The 17271-nt window shown below is 40.9% G+C and overlaps 2 protein-coding genes across 3 annotated transcripts in view; both read left to right on the top strand.

The window, feature by feature from the left end:
• INTS2 (integrator complex subunit 2) overlaps positions 1–8740 on the top strand; it is a 30531-nt gene extending 21791 nt beyond the window's left edge. For both annotated transcript variants that reach the window (XM_066636016.1, XM_066636017.1), the window contains exons 21-25: positions 2050–2319; positions 3871–3978; positions 4922–5027; positions 6054–6230; positions 6478–8740. In XM_066636016.1, coding sequence (XP_066492113.1) covers positions 2050–2319; positions 3871–3978; positions 4922–5027; positions 6054–6230; positions 6478–6647 — 831 coding nt within the window. In that variant the 3' untranslated portion in view covers positions 6648–8740. The remainder of the gene's footprint in view (positions 1–2049; positions 2320–3870; positions 3979–4921; positions 5028–6053; positions 6231–6477) is intronic.
• Positions 8741–11032: 2292 nt separating this feature from the next.
• The window catches only part of BRIP1 (BRCA1 interacting helicase 1), a 160996-nt gene continuing 154757 nt past the window's right edge, over positions 11033–17271 (top strand). The window contains exons 1-3 of the mRNA XM_066635758.1: positions 11033–11081; positions 15212–15330; positions 16655–16766. Of these exons, the coding sequence (XP_066491855.1) occupies positions 15238–15330; positions 16655–16766 (205 nt within the window). The 5' untranslated portion in view covers positions 11033–11081; positions 15212–15237. The remainder of the gene's footprint in view (positions 11082–15211; positions 15331–16654; positions 16767–17271) is intronic.

Genomic DNA, 17271 nt, shown 5'->3' on the forward strand with positions numbered 1-17271 from the left:
CTTATAGTGTCATGCTTGCGAGGAGTTTGGAGAGCATCTGTCTCTTTCAGTGCCTCTCTTTTGTCACCCTGTCAAGTGTGTTTATACGCTCTGCAGCACTTGGGCTGTAGCGTGTGAATGAACTTGATGGGCATCCTCTCCAAGCCATTCTTGTATTGCTACTTAACAGAAACAACAACTTTGCTGTCTTGGAAACAGTAGAAGACTTAGAGAATGGCTGATTTGACTACAACGCCTTGGAGAAGACCTCCATTTGTGTTCCTTTTGCCTTTTCCAATCCAGTATCCCCCCACCCTTCTCCCTCTTTTTTCCTTCCTCCATAACAAAGTGTAACTAAGTGCTTGCCACTTGCCACCAGCTAGGGTTGAGCTGATCGGTTTTGCAGCTGCCATTAGAGATGGTCTTTTGATTAGTCAACAAAAGGTGGGCCAGTGGGGGGACAGTTTCTAATGGTTGGAGACAGGGTGAAGCATCAGTGACACATGACTGATCGCGCATCAGTTCACGCATGATTGATCAGTTCAGTCTCTTCTCTCCCTTGCCTGCTGCAAGGTGGCACACTTGAACTGCCCCTGACCCTGCATTATCTGTGTTCAGTTGAGTGAGAGACTGTATAGTTGAACCTCATCTTGAAAATGATGAAGCCATTAGCTCACTTTTCACATAATGTTTATTGGTACATTGATGGATAGTTTGTGTTTATTTTATTTGCAACGCTCAGCTCAAAACTGCCTGCAGCAGTTTATTTTGTCTATATGTATGAAAAATCAACACAATTTAAACAATTTAAAAATGCTTTTTACAAATGAGCAATTTATATTGAATAAGATATAGATAAAGATTATTGGATAAGATATATGCAATTTATATTGGATAACAAGATCAAAAGAAATATATGCTACACCATTCTGTTTTGGCTAATGTCTTTGTTTTGACTCCCCCCCCCCCCCCCAGTTTTGGCTAATGTCTGTGTGTGGTGTGTTCATTGAGCTTGGTGAGATGCCATTTATGGACCCTGCATCTGTTGTCTCCTGTGTTGGTAATACTACTTCTAGGACCAGCTTGATTATCCTGTGCCTGGTGCATTAGATTCACAGTAGCTGTAATTAATGTGGCATATACATGTGGACACTTGGGCAGGATCAGAAGATGCATGATAGAGCAACCTTGCACAAGCTCAGCAGGTGTTCTGTGATGTGAAACTGCCTGAGAATGCCTATGTAAATTGCCTTGGGTTCCATGAGTAAAATTTTAAAAGCAGTGATATTCCAATTAAAATCTCCAAGTGTGTTGTGGACACACCTTTCCCTATTGCAGGGGTGTCTAAAGCTTTTGACAGGAGGGCCACATCATCTTTCTGACACTGTATCGGGGGCTGGTGAAAAAAAGAATTAATTTACATTTAAAATTTGAATAAATTTACATAAGTTTACATAATTGAATATATTAAAGATGAACTTATATGACTGAATGAAGGTCTTGCAATAGCTCAAGGCCTATAAAAGGCCTTGCACAAAGCAAGGCTGGCCTTTCCTTTGCTGCCTCTACTGCATCACAGACGTGAAACAACAAGCAGTGGAGGGAGCCTTCATCCCACAGCTCACTCGAGAGGCCAAACAGTTGCCCTCATGCTGAGAGCAGTTGCATCAGGCCAGTGTGGGCTCCAACAAATCTCTGGAGGGCCAGAGGCTCATTGGAAACTGGGGGCTCCCTGAGGGCCGCATTGGGAGTCCTCGAGGGCCGCAAGTGGCCCCAGGGCCGGGGTTTGGGCACCCCTGCCCTATTGTATTAACAGAAGTGATTTTATCTGCTGCATTCTGCAGAATGTGGTGTGCAGTTTCCTGAGACTATTTTCATTTAAAAGATGAATAAAAATAAGTTTTTAGCTTGAATGTCTGCAAAGATAGACTGGCAAAGGCATGGATAATGCCTTCTGAAATCAGAGAGGCGACTGCTGCTTGCCCTGAGGATGCAGAACCATGAATTTGGATAAATCCATTCCTCCCTGCTTATTTTTTGTCTTGTTCTGTGTCCTCTGATGTTGTCTAGGATAGTGCTGCAGTTCAGATTCTTCTGGAGATTTGCTTGCCTATGGAAGAGGAGAAGTCCCTGGGTGGTAGCTCTGGCAGGCTACTGAAAAGCATTCCAGGCTCTGCTTTCTCCAGCCCTCGGAAAAAACAACCAGAGGAAGAGGAGGAAGGGGAGAAGGAAGAGGACAGCCTTCTCTGCAACCTGCGAGAGGTGCAGTGCCTCATTTGCTGCCTCTTGCACCAGATGTTCATTGCTGATCCCAACATCGCTAAGCTAGTTCACTTCCAGGTGTGTGCTGTGTTTTCTTGCTGGTTTACATTAAAAAACAGAAGTAGCAGCAAACTTATAGCTGAGTCCCAGGTCATGTTCTTTATGGGATACAAGGGATCATTGCTGAAGCTAAGCAAGTCTTGGTCCAATCAGTGCCTGGGAATGGTGACTGCCTAGGAACCCAGTGTGCTCTGCTTTGTGTTCTATGATGATGGGTTATAAATGGCATACATAAATACTTTGGAAAACCAAATTACCACTTCTCCCTTGGGAACAAAGGCTGAAAGACCTCAACAGATTTGGAAGTTGGGACCCTCAAGAGCCACAAAGTGCCTTTTCCATGAAGAATGTTCATTAAACCAAACACATAATTATTTGAAGTTTAATGTTTGTTCACTCTTGCGATTGTGCCTGGACTGTTTGTGTCTGGCAGTTCACTTGCCAAGTATGTCCAGTGTGGTCTTGTCATAAATCAGCACCAGGCATTCTTTGTTCTAGGAAATTACAACTTTTTTTTCTGGTGCTGCCCAAGTCTTACCTGAGTGATAGATCAGGGCTGTGTCCTCAGAACATCGATTTCTCAGTGGTACAGCAATGCCATACATGTCAAAATGGAAGCTGAGTCATTAGAAGAGTCTTGGCAGATCCATTGATCCCATAGCTGGCCATCAATCCCAACCCTAACTATTCTGCTATCTTGGTTTTCTCTCATTAAAATAACCTTTTATCAGTATTGGTATAAAATGGTTTAATCCAGAGTCATTCTCTCTCTCTCTCTCTCTCTCTCTCTCTCTCTCTTGCTCTCTCATACTGTGATGACTGAATGGTTATAAGCAATAAACTTGCTTGTAAGATTGAGTTATTTTCAACTCAGTTTGAAATATTGCTAATTGACTTTAGTCAAACTTGAGTTGACTTTTTTTTTTAAAAAGACAACCATATGAAACTGCCTCATACTGGAGTCATTAATCCATTTAGGCAGCCTTGTCTGCTCTGACTAGCAGCAGCTGTTTGGGTTGAGAACTGAGTGAGCTCAGGCAAAGGCCTTTCCTAGCCCTGCTGCCCAGGAACCATTCAACTAAATTTGCTGGGGATTGGATCCTTCTGCATACGAGTTCTGCATATAGCTTCTGCATATGGGTTACAAGTCATGGTAGGTATGTGTAAAGAGAGTTAGGCTGCCTCTGAATGCCAGATGCAGGGGAGGGCACCAGGCCGTAAGTTGTGTCTGTTGTCTAGTGTGTTCCCTGAAGCATTTGGTAGGCCACTGTAAGATACAGGAAGCTGGACTAGATGGGCCTAGTCTTGTTCCAGCGGGGCTCTTCTTATGTTCTTACAAAGCAAGTAGTCTGCCACTGCATGTCTCTGCTCTGCAAACGGGAGAAGTTGGGTGTGTACATTTGCTTACTGAACCAGCATATAATGAAATCTGAGTTTAAGAATGAAGAGCTGCCTTGGGACAGTGAATGTTGCTAGGTGGGTTTTCTTGATTTCCCTGCAATGGCTTATGGTGTCAATCTCTCTCTCATGTATGTATATTGTATGCATCTGATATTGTTATTCAAACAGGGTTACCCATGTGAACTGCTTGCACTGACAGTGGCTGGCATTCCATCTATGCACATCTGCCTGGACTTCATACCTGAACTGATTGCTCAGCCTGAACTGGAGAAACAGGTATTGTATGTGGCAGCTACCTACATTCTATTTTCCCTGATCACTGGGTAAACAGGCCCAGCACAATAACTCCTGAGAAGTTTTACATTAAGTGTCGAATAATGGCAGTAATGGTACTTTTGCTTTGTTTGGTGATGACTGCTCTTATTCATCAGAAAAAATACACATCATTTATGACAGGTGGGGATGTGTTTGTGGAGAGCTTGTATATTGGAAGGAGCCCTGGGGCCTTCTATGCACAGCCCTCCCTGGTTGGGGATCTCTGCCTTTGAAGCCTGGGCTGCCCAGTGTCAGGATGGAAGGCAGGTTTTATCCTCACTGCAATAATAAACTTAAGTGCAGGGCTTGACTTTTTCCTATTGGCGTGAATGGAAATCATTCACTTTTACAGGAGAAAGCAAATGTGAGCTACATTGTGAGTCAACCCCCCAAACTTCCTCTGTTACATTAAATTCTTCACTTTATTTCTCAGAAACCAAGATCACTCATTTTGCAGAATTAGATTCACCAAGATCCAGTGCTAGTTGTTTTAAGCCACAATTATGACACTCCCTACTGCGGGAATTAAGAACCACCACCTCCCTTGTGACTTTTTGGCAAGGACTCAAAACATATTTGTTCTATCTGATGTTTGAGTGATGGGTTTATGTCTGCCCTCTGTGCCTCTATAATAATGCTTTTATGCAAATAGTTGCCTCCCCCCCAATTGTTTTATTGTTAATGATTTTATTTATTGTCTCACATATTGTATATTTTAGTATGGAATGTGTAAGCCACTTTGGGCATTTGCCTTGGCATAGAAAAGGTGGGGTATAAACCTTTAAAATAAATAAATAATGCGGCAAATTAAAAAGCGCACAGAATGGTCTTGACTACTTCACAAATACCATTACTGATCTTTTATCGGGCCTTCTTGTTTGTTCTTGTTTCCTCTCCCCTCCAGATTTTTGCCATCCAGTTGCTTTCTTATTTGTGTATCCAGTATGCTCTACCGAAATCCCTTAGTGTGGCTCGTCTAGCTATTAATGTCATGGGGACGCTGTTAACAGGTATGTTGGGATTCTGTAAGGCACTGGAACTTGGGATCAGAGGTTTTGACTGAGCATGTGTATAAAAGGGAAATGTCCACTTCCACCTGTAACCAAGTCTCTGGCTGAGTCATCTGATTTGCAGCCCAATCCTAGGCATGTCTACCTGGAAGTAAGGCCTATTGTAGTCAATAGGGCTTGCTCCCAGGTAAGACTGAATAGGATTGCAGCCATAGTGAGGCCAGCTCCATTGGTTTGGCTGAGTCATCATTGCCCAGACCTCTTGTAGTCAGTTGCCACTCCACCTGACAATAACAATTATCTAACATAATTGGTACCTGAATGTGCTTATTTCCCCTTCCTTCCCTGTTTCAAAGGATAATTATAAGGTGATTTTTTTTTGTGATTTTTTAAAAGATTTTTTTCCTTGTGATTTTTTTTTGAAAACTGTACTATTTCACTAAAACAACACTTCTGCTTCTCTTGTAACTGTTTAGAAATTCTATGGGGAAACTTTTCCGTAATCTTCACTCACCATTTTCCTCCTTCTGCTTCCTGTCAATAGTCTGCTATTACCTTCTACTTCTCCTTGACTTCACTACTTCACTCATGTCTAGCTATTTTTTTTTTTTGCCACCTTGAAGTTTTGATTGCTCATCACTTCCCTTGATGAATGTCACGTGAAGGGAAGGCTGGTCTTGTGCACGTATATCACTTAGTAATGTAACACCCACTGACTTGTAACTGTGTGTGAACTGGCTCCATTGGAAAGTATTGATTTCTTCTTTTAAAATATTGACTTTTTAAGACAACATGAGGTGACTAAAATGTCTTATCTGTGGTGTCTGATGTGAGCACATTTGCTCAAGCAAATTATTACTTGATATATTAATGACTGAATGACATGCTGTCATTGACCAAATGCTTCAAGTGCTGGCAGAGTTTCTTCAGGGTTACAAGGAATATGAAATCCATCTTGTAGCAAATTATGTGATGTCATTCTCTTGTTATACACTTCTATTAAAATGACTTCCATTTTCTTGCCAGTTTTGACCGAGCCTAAGCGTTACACCTTCTTTGCGCCGACCCTACCCTGCTTGGTCTCATTTTGCCAAGCCTTTCCTCCACTCTATGAGGATATTATGTCTCTGCTCACCCAGATTGGACAAGTCTGCGCCTCAGATGTCGCCACAGAGACGAGAGATTTTGACCCAATCATTACACGTAGGTAGCTGGTCTGAGTGTGTGTGGTGATGTGTCATAGTTGGGTGCCGAGTTCGTAAGAATCCAATGCTCTTTTGTGGAGGAGCCAGAGAGGAAAATCTGTTCTAGAATTCTGCTTTGCATCACCCAGTATGCTCATAGTTCAGCTCTCTTTCTTATCCTTCTAAACTTATAGATGTGTACCTAATTTGTAATTGTATCTACAGATTGGTAATCTATTTCAGTTTTTACCTTCAATTGTCTCTAGGTCTCCAGCAACTGAAGGAGAAGCCATATGAGCGGACAAAACTACCTAAAGAACCACCATACAAAACTGGAGTAGGAGATGCAAGTAGCTTGGATCCCAATGTCCAGTTATGCCAATGTATTGAGAATACATTCATTGAAATCATCAACATGAGCGTCAATGGAGTTTAAGCAAACCAGAAACGGGAGGACCCTTGCCAAGTTCTGTAGTGTATAGTGACTTTCTATTGGTAAAGCAATCAAAAGCTAAGAAAAGAATTAGACTGAAAACAAAATATTTGTTTGAATTTGCTTGGATTTAATGCAGAGTAGTGGGTTGGAGAAGATGCTGTTTTCAGTGAAAGGCATCTAAAGCAATGGTCTATATGTAGCTCCTATCTGGAAAGGATTGGGTTGGGTATTTGGTTGGGTTTTGCAAACAGATGATCATTTTGAGTTATGAAACCATTTTTGGAAAAGCGATTGCCCTGCTGTCTTTTAAGTGCTTTGTACCTTTGAGCCGCAGGTAATCTTTTTCCCTCTGCTGTTTCTTGGGTAAATGATTGGAAGGTGCATCTGACTGTGAGATAATGCTTGCTCCAGAAATGGCATCAGTCTGGGAAACAATTATACTCCTTCAAGAATGGCTTAGAGGAGTCTGGCCAAGAAGAAACAATCATGTTCATTGTCTGAGTATTGTTTTGTTTTTAAAAAGATGTATGTAACAGTAGGCCCCAGTGGATCAATTTCAGAGGAGCGTGCTGGCCTAGGGGCTAAGTTGTTTCCCCACGCTCTTCTGTTTGTTATATTGCAAGCTGATGCTTTTGGTGCCAGAAGCTGCCTATGAGGTGGCTGGTTAGGACTAGTGTGTCCTTTTAGCCACTTGAAGAACACAGATGAATGTGGGCCCAGCTGGTGGTTCTTCATAGTTTGGATTTGGTATACTAGCTTCTAATTCCCTATTCCTCTTATTGTCACATTTCTGCTCCAGTTTGAGTACCTGTATTTTCTGGAACTTGGCAAATATCACTTTCTAAGCAGTGTTTAAAAAACCAATTAGATTTTTTAAAAATCAATTTGGGTATTGGGGGAGAGATTGCTTTTTTAAAGTCTGTTGGATATCTAGGGAAAAAAAATTTCCAAAAGCACACTTTTATTGGAGTAAATTTTTCTAACACTGTTATGTGTAAAAGAAAAAAAAATGTAAATCTGTTTTACAGCTAGAGCACTGGTTAGTTTTATTTTAATCCTGATACAGGTGTTTATGTGTATATTAGAGCAATTTGTATAAAAAGCAGTATGGAGACTTGTATGGGAATGTCTGTTTTTGTTCTGATTCATGTTTTGGAAAGCTAGTATTTGTGCCAAAAGAATTAAAAGGTAAATTAGCCGTAAAATATCAAAATAAGAAATTTAAAAGTTTATGGAGTGCCACTGACTAAAAATCAGGTCATTTTATGAGTCAAAAACAGATTTTTAGTGATTTAGGGGGAAAGAGGTACACCCTGGTTGAGCGCACCATTTTTTTCAATGTCTTCAAGCATGGTAGTCAAATAATTTCAGAGAGGTTTTGCAGTTTCCCCGTGGGTTTTGTTTTTTTTTAAATTACAGAATTGCCCTTAAATATTTCTTGTCAGGCCCCCAATCCATGAATAAGAAACTTTTTGGATGTTGAGTTATGTTGAGCTGGGATTTACATAGTGTAGGGATCAACAACTGGAGCTCTGTGGCCAAATCTGCCCTCCAGGTATTTGGCTCCACAAATGCCTGTCCAGAAATATGTGTAGAAGGAGCAATGACTGTAGTCATAAAAGTAGTGTCGGTGGTCTTCTCTGAGGATGAGAAGTTGATACTGGTCCACCTCTAGAAGAATATTTGGTACCCACAACAATTAAGACTCAACTAACTTGGTTTTCCAGCTGATACTGCTGTTTAATTCAATCAGCAGTATTCCCCAATGAAACCATCAGATTGAGCTGGAAAATGTTCTTCAGAAGCACAGTATTGTCCTTCAGATATTTCAGCACGTTCTGCAAAGAAATGTGTAGTTTCTGCTAGTATTACTTTATCGTAGTTATGGTCAGAATCTGCTATAATATGTTTTATATTTTAGCAGACTTGGTTTGTTACAGATATGGCTGTAAAGAGAGAGAGAGAGAGAGTGTGTGTATGTATGTATGTATGTACCTGGATTCTTAGGCTGTAATATTTTTATATACTGTTGGTAACATTTTATTATGACCGATTGGAAATGTGTGTGTTTTCTTATAAACACTTGTACAGTACCAATCCATTCGTATTTATTTTTTATATTCTCTCTAATGACAACTCATGTATGTGTAATAGGCTAGAATTGGGTTGCAAGTTTTGCCTATTTGTTATGTGAAGTCATGGAATATTAATGAATATTCCAGTTGCTATTAAAGCAAAAGGTCAAGACGTATGGATGGTTAATTTGCTGAATATAAGTGGAGCTGTGAGCTGGTGGGACAATACTTTGAGAATTGTTGACTGTATCTGATAAGAGTTAGTTTTCCAAAATGATATTAAAATGAAGAACATTTCTTTCTAGCATGCAGGAATAAAAAAACATGAACTGGTACACAAGACTTTGAAACCAGCTAAGTAAGCACTGTGAACTCAAATGTGTGTTCCATAGAACAAATGGCAACTAAATTACTTTCTTGGAAATTATAGAGGCTGGTGAACTTCAATCACTAGGTGGGTTTAGAACAGGGGTGAGATATTCAGTGTAACAGTTTAAGTGCCATTTGGCAATGTAAGCAACTAATAAGTTCTTAAAGTTGCCAAACATTTTTTCCCCCCAAAACTGAAATGAAGCCTCTTGAAGCAGTTCATATGAAATGGATCAAAACAAAATTTCAGACTAGAAGATAAAATAGAAAATGACGGTTGGCCTATAATAAATGAATGTGAAAGGTTTAAAAAACCATTTCCACCACATGATGTCACCAGTGTGCAAGGAACAAAAACTCTCAATTGCTCCTAGGAGTTGATGAACCTGTACTACATACGCATCAGCCTCCCTCAAGCTGTATGCATGACTTAATGTGTGCAAATGAACACCATCAATCTCCTCTCTAGTTACAGTGAACAGATGATAATAGCTTTTCATATAATTAGCAAAGAGATTTTTGCAGCACTACTTATTAAATAGGCACAGTGTCTATTTTCTCATTCCCATCCTGAAACAACCAGGGTTGCTTCAGTGCTGGCCTGCTCATTTCAGTGGCATTTAAAATAGTTGCACCTACCTTTTCCTATTGATTTAAGTGGGATTGATGATGATGAATAAGTATTTATATACCACTTTTCAACAAGAGCAGTTCACAAAGCAGTTTACGAAATAAATCAAATGGTTCTCTGTCCTCCCAAGAGTTCACAATCTGAAAAAGAAAAATACAGATGATTCACCAGCAACTGCCACTGGAAAAGGTGCCATCCTGGGATGAAGAGGGATAATTGTTCTCCCACTACTAAATATAAGTGCTATAACCAGATGTCATAACTGCAAAAGGACCAGGCACCCCAAAATGTAGGACATTCAAGAAAAATGTGTCCCTGACAAAATAAAAGCGAAAACATTGCATATTAATTTCAAGAGGTTAATTTAAACACTATATTACCTATTAAATTTAAAACTATACTACATATAATTTACATATATACACATATATTTACATACATATAATTTATGAATTACTGTACAAGAAGGCTATGCGCCACCTGCTCACAGGGAAAAGAAGGATATTTAAGTTCTTTTCCAGGACACATGGCGAAAAAAGAGGACATCTGGTCCCCTTGGCTATAAGTAATAGATGTATAAATAAGTTTTACTTGTATATAAATATATGTATATAATTTATTTATAGGCAAATACATGTTTTTGTTTATATTTAAATAAAATGTATAATTTATATTTATATCATTTACACAATAAAATTTATTATATGAATATAAATTATATATTTTATTTATAATATATTTATAAAATATATTTAAAAATTATATTTAAAATATATTTATAAAATATACATATATTTATATAATAGAAATTTATATAATAAATGTAGATAGATTTATAAATTTTATATAAATGTAAATTTTATATAAATTTGTAAATTTATATACATTTATTATATAAATCTCTTGTATTATATGAAGTCTGAGGTAGAGGGAAATGCTTTTTCTTCACCATGTGTGAACTGAGGTGACTGTCAGCCCAATTCAATCCACACTTTCCTGGGAGTAAGCCCCATTAACACTAATGGGACTTAGTTCTGAGTAGACATGCATAGGATTGGGCTGTGTGTTAGAGACTCATTGGGAGCAACTGAGGCAGAGGTGCCTAAAGTTTTGCTAGGCCGCACAGGCCCTGGCGTTTCCAAGGCAACCAGCGAAGAACCCGGAAGCGGCGGTGGGTGGAGAGTGGAGTAGAACCCCGCATAAAGGAAGAGCGGAGGCATGCGCACGGGTCGCGCTGTGAGACTAGCGCGGCCGCCGATTGGCTGGCGGAGCCATCACTTTCCAATCACAGGACGGGGAGAAACGGAGGCGGGAAGGAAGGCTCGAAGTTGAAGAGAGCGAGTGAGGGGCCGTGCTGAGGTAACTGTCGAACGTTGCGGTGTGGGGGAGGGGCGCGCTGAAAGAGCCGTTAAGGGGAGGGGGTTCTCCCTCGTCCTGCTGTGGGCAGGAGGCGCTCTTGGGCGTCATTAGTTGAATGAAGGGGCAGCATGAACACCTATAGGGCGTTCTAATTGGACAGTATAGTCTTCCTATGGACAATGTAGGGGAGGGAAAAGGGGCATTCTCTGCCCCCCCCGTCTGTCTCATGAAAATCAAAGCCTGAGGTGAAGATGCAGCTCCCCACCTGGAGTGCAGAGGGACCTGCCTCCTCGGGCCTGCCCTGCACCTGGCACTCTGAGGCAGCCACTTCCAGGACCAGGAGGCTGCCCATCGTGGCTCCTGACCTGTGCCTTGGACTCCTCCTCCATCAGTATGTCCAGCCCCCTCTGAAAGGCATGTAGGTCAGATGCCAGCCTCACGTCTTGTGGCAGGAAGTTCCACAAACTAATCACACGCTTGGTCAAGAAATATTTCCTTTGGTCTGTCCTGACTCTCCTGACACTCCGTTTTGATGGATGTCCTCTGGTTGTGGTGCTGCGTGAGAGGGAAAAGAACAAGCCTCCATCCACTGTATCCATCACCATGTCATGTGGCAAGGAGTTCCACAGACTAATCACAGACTGAGTAAAGAAATGCATCCTTTTGTTTGTCTGAATGCTCACGACACTCAATTTTGGTGGGTGTCCCCTGGTTCTGGTGTTGCATGAGAGGGAAAAGAACAACCTTCCATCCACGGTATCCATCACCATGTCCTGTGGCAAGGAGTTCCACAGACTAATCATATGTTGGGTGAACAGATATTTTCTTTGGTCTGTTCTAACTCCCCCAACATTCAATTTTAGTGGCTGTCCCTTGTTTCTGGTGTTGTGTGATAGAGTAGATAGAGGGATGCTTTTTTCCCTATCACCATTACCACATTCTGTAGCAAGGCGTTCCACAGAGTAATCACATGCTGGGTAAAGAGGCATTCCCTTTGTTTTGTCCTACTTCTCCCACAATTATAGTGGCTGTCCCCTGGTTCTGGTGTTGTGTGATAGAGCGGATAGAGGGATGCTCTTTTCCCTATCACCATTACCACATTCTGTGGCAAGGAGTTCCACAGAGTAATCACACGCTGGGTAAAGAGGCATTTCCTTTGGTCTGTCCTACCTCTCCCAACACTCAATTATAGTGGCTGTCCCCTGGTTCTGGTGTTGTGTGATAGGGAAAAGAGCATCCCTCTATCCGCTCTATGACCATTACCACATTCTGTGGCAAGGAGTTCCACAGAGTAATCACACACTGGGTAAAGACGCATTTCCTTTGGTCTGTCCTACCTCTTCCAACACTCAATTATAGTGACTGTCCCCTGGTTCTGGTGTTGTGTGATAGGGAAAAGAACATCCCTTTATCCATCCCCTGCATAATTTTGTATGTCTGAATCATGTCCCCCCTCTGGTGCCTTTTTTCTAGACTGTAGAGCCACAAAGATCTGTAGCCTTTCCTTGTAAGGGAGGTGCCCCAGCCTGTTAATCATTTTGACTGCTCTCCTCTGTACCTTTTCCATTTTCACTATTTACTTTTTGAGATGTGGTGACCAGAGACACAACAGGGATGTGAATGTGTCTATCCTATAGATTATATAGCAGGGGTGGACAAACTTGATTATCCTAAGAGCCACTTATGATAAATTTCAGATATTTGAGAGCTATAATTTTTAAGAAGCATTTAAATTCTTAAATATATTTACTTACCATGATCATTTCACATATGTTTTAATCCAGTGAACCTCAGTTTATACCATGTAAATAATTATAAAGCTTGAATTTTTTTAAATTTACCTTTTACATTAATAATCTATTTCTGCCCAGCCCACAGGTATACACATTTCATCCCTGTTTCGTATATACAACATTGGGCAGAAGTGACTTAATTGTGATACAAAAGGGAGCCCAGCCAGATTATTTGCACTTTCTATGTCAGAAGAGCCGCACATGGCTCATAAGCCATGGTTTGGCCACCCCTGTTCTATAGCAGCATTTCTTAGGTACCACTGGTGGTACTTGAAGTGGTGTCTAGTGGTACACATGGGATCCCCAGACCCCCACCACCTGACAGCGAGACCAGCAATGCAATGTGACAAGCAGCAGTAGGAGGCTAAGCTTGGCAGACAGAGCTCCAGTGTGCACTTTTCATGTGCTTGAAAGAACCCTCTCATCTTCCCAGAGCCTCTTACTGGTGTCTGACCTCCCAGTCTGGAAGTAACTGGTGATGACATCATTGCCAGTTACTTCCTGTGGTACTTCCAGTAGGCAGACCATGCGAAGTGGTACAACAGGGGAACAATCTTTAAGAAATGCTGTTCTATAGGATATAAAACTCCCCTAGATAGCTAGAGATAGCACTGAGTTTCACTTCCTCCCCGAATTAGATGTGTCTGAGTAAATGACTGAATGGGGGGTGGGGTGGGCACTGATACATTATTTCAGTGGTTCTAAAACTTTTTAGCACCAGGACCCACTTTTTTGAATGACAATCTGGTGGGACCCACCGAAAGTGATGTCATGGCCGGAAGTGATTTCATTAAGCAGGAAAATTTTTTAACACCCCTGTACAACAAACTCAAATCTATTTAATTAAGTAAATTAAAAGCCTCCAATTTATTTAAAATAAAGACCCCTCCTATCATTGTTAAAAGCATAGTAGCCTGTTAAAAGTACAGATCTGTAACATTTTCCCTAATGCAGTCACATGCCATGTGTTTACTGAAGTCTATTAAAAATAAAATGGACATTTAAATCAATGGGGACCTACCTGAAATTGGCTTGCGACCCACCTAGTAGCTCCCGACCTACAGTTTGAGAAACACTGCGTTATTTCATTTTCACTTGTATATCCTAATTCAATACAGTAGTCTCACCATGTTTCTTGAAGATGAGAAGAGTGTCCTGGAATAGTCTATACCAGTGGTTCTCACACTTTTTGCACCGGGATCCACTTTTTAGAAACAGAATCTGTCAGGACCCACCAGAAGATGTCATGAAAGGAAATGATATCATTGAGCAAGAAAATTTTTAACCATCCATGTGTTTAATCCTACCCACACATACTTAGTAGTAAGCCCCATTGACTATCATTGTTAAAAGCATATGCAGAGTAGCATGTTCAGTATAGATCTGTAATATTTCCCCAAATGCAGTGACATACCATGGGAGCATCAAATCTAATAAATTACAAATAAGATACTGAAATGAATGGGGACCCACCTGAAATTGGTTCGCGACCCACCAAGTGGGTCCCGACCCACAGTTTGAGAACCACTGGTCTATATTGTAACTCATTACAAAAAATGGAAGAATTTTCATATGTCCTTATGCAATATTTTACCCATTGAAGCGATTGGGGAGCACTGTTGAAACCTTCTAATCTAAGCAGCCTAACATAGAAACTCAGTGCCAATTCCAAGGCATCAGTAGCCCTTAGGCAAGGGATATTGGTAGAGTCCCTTAATCCAGGTGAGGTGGGATATGCACACTGAGACTTATCTCATGCTGCCATTGACTTCCCTGGATGTCTGTGCAAAATGACCATGATGGTACCATTGGGCTGGCAAACACTTTACCATTCTGGAGGTCCAAGCCAGTGCTTGATTTGGTCATGCTGAGGAACTGTCTCTGTATACATCAAGGGTATGAAGGAGATGATAAAGCAGAACTCTCTTAATACGTGGATTACTTCTTACAGCTTGCCATCTTGTTTACAACTAAAGTTGCATCTTTAGTTGCAGAAATTAAACAGGGTTCTTTTCCCACCCTTTTATTTCAGTGCTAAGAAAAGCTTTATTTCCCCAATTTCTTCATTCAAAGTTGCTTCATTCAAAGCATAGGAGAAGAACTGGTAGAAGTTGTGGAACCTGTTTGGGTCTCAAATCTAAACCCAGCGCTCCCTTAGTTTATTCTCATCAACTTAACATAAACTTTGTAGAGCGATCTAGAATGCAGTTCCTTATTTGTTACAGAGAACCAGGCATGTGGTTGTTGTGTCTCACTCTCTGTGCCTTTTGCAAAGATCCTGTAACCGCTGCAGAAGAAGGTGCATTGTTAAAACTAGTTTTTCCTTTTTATTTGCAGGTGTCAATCTGAAAAGAAACTTAGCCATGGCTTCAGGAACACCTGAGTACACAATTGGAGGTGTGAAAATTCTTTTCCCTTGCAAGGCTTACCCGTCACAGCTTGCTATGATGAATGCAGTAAGTTTTGTTAACACACTAGATGGATTAGAATTAACAGTGTTTCCTGTAATGCTGTTCGGAGCTTCTGCAGTTATATCCTAATAAGTACCGTTGTTCCAGCTTCCCCTGATGTTTTCCTTCCAGAACAAGCAGTGATTTCTTTGTATATTATGAGTCCTGTTGCTCCAGCTTGATTCAGACTGTTGGTTACCCATAGAACATTGTGTCCAGGAGTACCTTATTAAGGGTGCAATCCTAACCCACTTTTCAGCACCGACATAAGGGCAATGCAGCTCTGAGATAAGCGAACAAACATTCCCTTACTTTGAGGAGGCCTCAGTGAGTGCCATCCAACTGCAGGATGCAGCACATGGCCCACTGGCATAGCTATGCCAGTGCTGGAAAATTGGTTAGGATTTGGGCCTTAGTGTGCTAGCAAAAGATTTCGCATTATATATTCATTATATAAAGCAATGAAGATGGCTTATGCCAAATCAGATCACTGGTCCATCCAACTCATTACAGTGTATTCTAACTAGCATCGACTTTCTGTATTTCCAGCCACAAATTATCCCAACCTTGCTATCTATTGGTTTTAATTTGCATTGAACCTGGAACCTTCTGCCAACAATACTTCTGTTGTAGCATTGACCTATAACATCTTCCCACAGCCGCAAATTCAGCATGCTACTTTCTTCCTTGTCCAATCTCACATCTACAGCAAACCTTTTCAGAACCATTCTAATATCACCTTGCCTTTGTTTCCACTGCCACCAGGTTGTCATCTTTACAATTCCCGGTGATTTGCTGTTCATTTCTAAAGTATTGGAATCTGATACCAACTGAACTGGCTTTTCAGAAGGATTATAGGCCCCTCAACCACTGTTAGTCATGGCAGCCTGAAGAACATCTGTGTTTGAAGACACTATATCTCTTTATTCCACCCTCAGGAAGCACACAAGAAAGGGCTGTTGCCTTCATGCTCTGCTTATGAGCTTCTTAAAGGCATCTGGTCGGCTACTCTTGAAAGCAAAATGCTGGATGTATATTACTCTGATGCTACAAGACCAGTGTGTGATGTGTTCAGTATATATAATAATATAAGAGAATAAGAAGTAGAAAAATGAAAGGGGAGAGGGAGAAAAAAAATCCTGCTTGTTTGCGTACACACATGCACCCACCATGTATATACAGGACAGTTGCAATGTGAATCCATATAGCCTCTAGTCACCAAAAAGGTCTAGGAATTCCAGCCAGATTCACTGCAATCCCACTCATTATTAATAATGCTTCCTTTAGCTGCCAGGTCTAATATGTTAATTTTAATTATCTTTGCTCATAGATTGTCAAGGGGCTAAACTCCAAGCAGCACTGCTTGTTGGAGAGCCCTACTGGAAGTGGGAAGAGCTTGGCATTGCTTTGCTCAGCATTGTCATGGCAACAGTCTCTGTATGGTAAGTTGTTCTATAATGTTCATTTTCTGTTTTGGGATCATTTGATGCTGATCAGCCAGGATCCTTAGGTTTCTGGAATATAAGCTAGTGAACTGCTGTAGACTGTGTGTGTTAAGGCCCCAAAGCCCTCTTATGGCTATTGGAACATTTGAAGGTACATTGACACCGAAGGTGCATAGGGCTATTGTACCTTTAATAGTTAAGTAGAAGAGTGAATTTTGGGCAGAGGTAACTTTTCTCAACCCTGTGTGATAAACTACACTTTCTAAAACATCCTCTTCTATGCATTGGTTAAAGATACAGGAGTCCTGTCCTCCTTTGCATCTGGCTGTTTGTTGGCTGCCTGAAATTATGTGATGTAATGAACTGGAAAATGTCTGCTTTTTCTGGATTTGTAAATTATTCAAATGGATGTTGATTGTCATTTATTCATTATGGAGTTCTGTCATGGTGCTTTGTCTACAGTTCAGAAGGACTGTGGTAGAAAGGAATTATGAACGGTGTG

The sequence above is a fragment of the Tiliqua scincoides genome, chromosome 8, assembly GCF_035046505.1.
Source record: "Tiliqua scincoides isolate rTilSci1 chromosome 8, rTilSci1.hap2, whole genome shotgun sequence".
Classification (NCBI taxonomy): Eukaryota; Metazoa; Chordata; class Lepidosauria; order Squamata; family Scincidae; genus Tiliqua; species Tiliqua scincoides.